At 54.1% G+C, this 5,700-nt stretch overlaps 1 protein-coding gene across 1 annotated transcript in view; it reads right to left on the bottom strand.

Annotated features, from left to right (window-relative positions):
• Positions 1–22: 22 nt before the first annotated feature.
• The window catches only part of LOC108803509 (copper-transporting ATPase 1-like), a gene marked incomplete at its 3' end in the record, with an annotated part of 18,306 nt that continues 12,628 nt past the window's right edge, over positions 23–5,700 (bottom strand). Inside the window, exons 9-12 of the mRNA XM_018575345.1 lie at positions 5,428–5,650; positions 4,238–4,471; positions 338–429; positions 23–183 (exon numbers count right to left, since the gene is read on the bottom strand). Of these exons, the coding sequence (XP_018430847.1) occupies positions 23–183; positions 338–429; positions 4,238–4,471; positions 5,428–5,650 (710 nt within the window). The remainder of the gene's footprint in view (positions 184–337; positions 430–4,237; positions 4,472–5,427; positions 5,651–5,700) is intronic.

Genomic DNA, 5,700 nt, shown 5'->3' with positions numbered 1-5,700 from the left:
TATCAGAGATCGCTCTTATTACCCCGGCACTCCCCCTCTATGTCGGTATCTTTACCAGTGATGAGAGATTCATCCACCATGGAGTGGCCTTCAATCACGCGTCCGTCCACAGGGAACTTGCCTCCGGGTGTCACCTTCACAATGTCTCCGCGCTGAACCAGCTCCACGTCCACCGGAACCTCACTGACACACAGAAGCAGCAAAATGAACACAACTGCGTTTATAACAGAAAACGCAGAACAATAACAATGGGTTGGGGAGCTCCGCCCACAGATGGTTCTCATGGTGGAGGGATGATCGGTGACAACTATCAGCACACATATAATACAGATTGTACCTGAGGACAGAGTTGTCGGGGCCCAACGTGACAATTGTGGCCTCTGTGGCCTGCAGGGAGATCAGACGGGACAAAGCTTCCGACGTTTTGCTCTAAAGAGGTGAGACAAAAGCACTTCTGTAATGAACGGCGTGTGACCCTCCCATTGGACGAGGAAGCATGATAAGTACTAGCACTGACCTCCCAGTACCCCAGTCACATGGTTCCCATGGCAACGCCGTATTTCTGGGATCATTCATATTGAATTCAGTCCTCACATATCCTGTGCGTCCTTCATATCCTCCCACCACTAAAACACGCGGACATCATACCGATCAACTATACATACCACATACATAGCACATACCACATACATAGCACCTACCTGCACATAGCACCTACCTGCACATAGCACCTACCTGCACATAGCACCTACCTGCACATAGCACCTACCTGCACATAGCACATACCTGTACATAGCACATACCTGTACATAGCACATACCTGTACATAGCACATACATCATACGTGTACATAGCACATACCTGTACATAGCACATACCTGTACATAGCACATACCTGTACATAGCACATAGGGTGAGGGGGTGTGGCCCGGATGTCCGTGTATATGAGGGGACCGGGTGAGGGGGTGTGGCCCGGATGTCCGTGTATATGAGGGGACCGGGTGAGGGTGTGTGGCCCGGATGTCCGTGTATATGAGGCCTATTAGAATACATGTGTGGCTGCGTGCACACGGATCGGGGTCATACCTTGGCTAGGTGTTCCAGCCACCGTCCCAGAGCGATGAAGACGAAGAGCATGGGCGGCGTGTCGAAGAAGGTGACGGGGTTGACTTTGGCTTTCTCACACACGGCCACCAGAAGGATCACCAGGGAATAGATGAAGGCGATGGAGGTGGCCAGGACAATCAGCACGTCCATGTTGGCTGTTCTATGTTTCAGAGCCTTGTATGCTTGTATGTAGAAGTACCAGCCTCCTAAAAACTGAGACAGAAGACCAGGTCACATGACCTATCCCAGGACACGTGACCTATCCCAGGACACGTGACCTATCCCAGGACACGTGACCTATCCCAGGACACGTGACCTATCCCAGGACACGTGACCTATCCCAGGACACGTGACCTATCCCAGGACACGTGACCTATCCCAGGACACGTGACCTATCCCAGGACACGTGACCTATCCCAGGACACGTGACCTATCCCAGGACACGTGACCTATCCCAGGACACGTGACCTATCCCAGGACACGTGACCTATCCCAGGACACGTGACCTATCCCAGGACACGTGACCTATCCCAGGACACGTGACCTATCCCAGGACACGTGACCTATCCCAGGACACGTGACCTATCCCAGGACACGTGACCTATCCCAGGACACGTGACCTATCCCAGGACACGTGACCTATCCCAGGACACGTGACCTATCCCAGGACACGTGACCTATCCCAGGACACGTGACCTATCCCAGGACACGTGACCTATCCCAGGACACGTGACCTATCCCAGGACACGTGACCTATCCCAGGACACGTGACCTATCCCAGGACACGTGACCTATCCCAGGACACGTGACCTATCCCAGGACACGTGACCTATCCCAGGACACGTGACCTATCCCAGGACACGTGACCTATCCCAGGACACGTGACCTATCCCAGGACACGTGACCTATCCCAGGACACGTGACCTATCCCAGGACACGTGACCTATCCCAGGACACGTGACCTATCCCAGGACACGTGACCTATCCCAGGACACGTGACCTATCCCAGGACACGTGACCTATCCCAGGACACGTGACCTATCCCAGGACACGTGACCTATCCCAGGACACGTGACCTATCCCAGGACACGTGACCTATCCCAGGACACGTGACCTATCCCAGGACACGTGACCTATCCCAGGACACGTGACCTATCCCAGGACACGTGACCTATCCCAGGACACGTGACCTATCCCAGGACACGTGACCTATCCCAGGACACGTGACCTATCCCAGGACACGTGACCTATCCCAGGACACGTGACCTATCCCAGGACACGTGACCTATCCCAGGACACGTGACCTATCCCAGGACACGTGACCTATCCCAGGACACGTGACCTATCCCAGGACACGTGACCTATCCCAGGACACGTGACCTATCCCAGGACACGTGACCTATCCCAGGACACGTGACCTATCCCAGGACACGTGACCTATCCCAGGACACGTGACCTATCCCAGGACACGTGACCTATCCCAGGACACGTGACCTATCCCAGGACACGTGACCTATCCCAGGACACGTGACCTATCCCAGGACACGTGACCTATCCCAGGACACGTGACCTATCCCAGGACACGTGACCTATCCCAGGACACGTGACCTATCCCAGGACACGTGACCTATCCCAGGACACGTGACCTATCCCAGGACACGTGACCTATCCCAGGACACGTGACCTATCCCAGGACACGTGACCTATCCCAGGACACGTGACCTATCCCAGGACACGTGACCTATCCCAGGACACGTGACCTATCCCAGGACACGTGACCTATCCCAGGACACGTGACCTATCCCAGGACACGTGACCTATCCCAGGACACGTGACCTATCCCAGGACACGTGACCTATCCCAGGACACGTGACCTATCCCAGGACACGTGACCTATCCCAGGACACGTGACCTATCCCAGGACACGTGACCTATCCCAGGACACGTGACCTATCCCAGGACACGTGACCTATCCCAGGACACGTGACCTATCCCAGGACACGTGACCTATCCCAGGACACGTGACCTATCCCAGGACACGTGACCTATCCCAGGACACGTGACCTATCCCAGGACACGTGACCTATCCCAGGACACGTGACCTATCCCAGGACACGTGACCTATCCCAGGACACGTGACCTATCCCAGGACACGTGACCTATCCCAGGACACGTGACCTATCCCAGGACACGTGACCTATCCCAGGACACGTGACCTATCCCAGGACACGTGACCTATCCCAGGACACGTGACCTATCCCAGGACACGTGACCTATCCCAGGACACGTGACCTATCCCAGGACACGTGACCTATCCCAGGACACGTGACCTATCCCAGGACACGTGACCTATCCCAGGACACGTGACCTATCCCAGGACACGTGACCTATCCCAGGACACGTGACCTATCCCAGGACACGTGACCTATCCCAGGACACGTGACCTATCCCAGGACACGTGACCTATCCCAGGACACGTGACCTATCCCAGGACACGTGACCTATCCCAGGACACGTGACCTATCCCAGGACACGTGACCTATCCCAGGACACGTGACCTATCCCAGGACACGTGACCTATCCCAGGACACGTGACCTATCCCAGGACACGTGACCTATCCCAGGACACGTGACCTATCCCAGGACACGTGACCTATCCCAGGACACGTGACCTATCCCAGGACACGTGACCTATCCCAGGACACGTGACCTATCCCAGGACACGTGACCTATCCCAGGACACGTGACCTATCCCAGGACACGTGACCTTTGTACATAGCACATACCTGTACATAGCACATACCTGTACATAGCACATACCTGTACATAGCACATACCTGTACATAGCACATACCTGTACATAGCACATACCTGTACATAGCACATACCTGTACATAGCACATACCTGTACATAGCACATACCTGTACATAGCACATACCTGTACATAGCACATAGGGTGAGGGGGTGTGGCCCGGATGTCCGTGTATATGAGGGGACCGGGTGAGGGGGTGTGGCCCGGATGTCCGTGTATATGAGGGGACCGGGTGAGGGTGTGTGGCCCGGATGTCCGTGTATATGAGGCCTATTAGAATACATGTGTGGCTGCGTGCACACGGATCGGGGTCATACCTTGGCTAGGTGTTCCAGCCACCGTCCCAGAGCGATGAAGACGAAGAGCATGGGCGGCGTGTCGAAGAAGGTGACGGGGTTGACTTTGGCTTTCTCACACACGGCCACCAGAAGGATCACCAGGGAATAGATGAAGGCGATGGAGGTGGCCAGGACAATCAGCACGTCCATGTTGGCTGTTCTATGTTTCAGAGCCTTGTATGCTTGTATGTAGAAGTACCAGCCTCCTAAAAACTGAGACAGAAGACCAGGTCACATGACCTATCCCAGGACACGTGACCTATCCCAGGACACGTGACCTATCCCAGGACACGTGACCTATCCCAGGACACGTGACCTATCCCAGGACACTGACCTATCCCAGGACACGTGACCTATCCCAGGACACCAGCCACCTTCCAGAGATCTCATCACCGGCAAGCTGCGCCTCTCACAGGTCCATCCTGTTACACGGATGACTGAACCAGTAACTTCATACAGTGCGGGGACCCAGAGGACAGCAGTCCATGGTTTTACCTGACAGGATACCCGCAGCAGAGAACAGGAAGCGCAGCATGCAGGGAGCGCTGCCACTATCAGAGCTTCTTGTATAAAGTAAATGGAGAGGTAAACTCAGAATGAACCGCCTGCATGTACCTGAGCCTAAGGTGGTGCTGCCCTCCATGACCTCCTATCTGTTATGTGCACTATATTCTACCAGCGGTCTTTCCTGTCCTCTGGTGTTCCTCTCGGTAACACACTTCCTGTCCTCTGGTGTTCCTCTCGGTAACACACTTCCTGTCCTCTGGTGTTCCTCTCGGTAACACACTTCCTGTCCTCTGCTGTCCCTCTCGGTAACACACTTCCTGTCCTCTGGTGTCCCTCTCGGTAACACACTTCCTGTCCACTGGTGTCCCTCTCAGTAACACACTTCCTGTCCACTGGTGTCTCTCTCGGTAACACACTTCCTGTCCACTGGTGTCTCTCTCGGTAACACACTTCCTGTCCTCTGGTGTCTCTCTCGTAACACACTTCCTGTCCTCTGGTGTTCCTCTCAGTAACACACTTCCTGTCCTCTGGTGACAACGTTCATTGCACTGTATCTATGGAGGAGCAGCATTGTCACCCTAGGAGAGGACTTTAGATCCTTCATATCTCCATGACACAGGGGGACGGTATGTTCCATTGTGTTGATGCCGGTGGTCACTCACCTGTACAGGTATACACAGCAGAAAGGACAGGAGGTTCATGATGGAGAGTCCTGGCATGACCTGGTACTCCAGCACCATGGTCGGATGGTAGGTAGTTATGTCATCCATGGTCATGTTGTGGTGGTGAGGCATCATGTGATCACTGTCCATGAACATCATGTAGATCATTAATCCCATGACAGGGATACAAAATATTAAACTGATCAGAAACGATTGTTTCCACCTAAAAACAACAGAAAACTGTCATCAGGTTACTGAACTTCACTATGCTGA

Source organism: Nanorana parkeri, unplaced genomic scaffold, assembly GCF_000935625.1.
Source record: "Nanorana parkeri isolate BGI_ZX_2015 unplaced genomic scaffold, ASM93562v1 scaffold3815, whole genome shotgun sequence".
In the NCBI taxonomy this organism is placed as follows: Eukaryota; Metazoa; Chordata; class Amphibia; order Anura; family Dicroglossidae; genus Nanorana; species Nanorana parkeri.
This window is presented reverse-complemented; position numbering and strand designations above follow the sequence as displayed.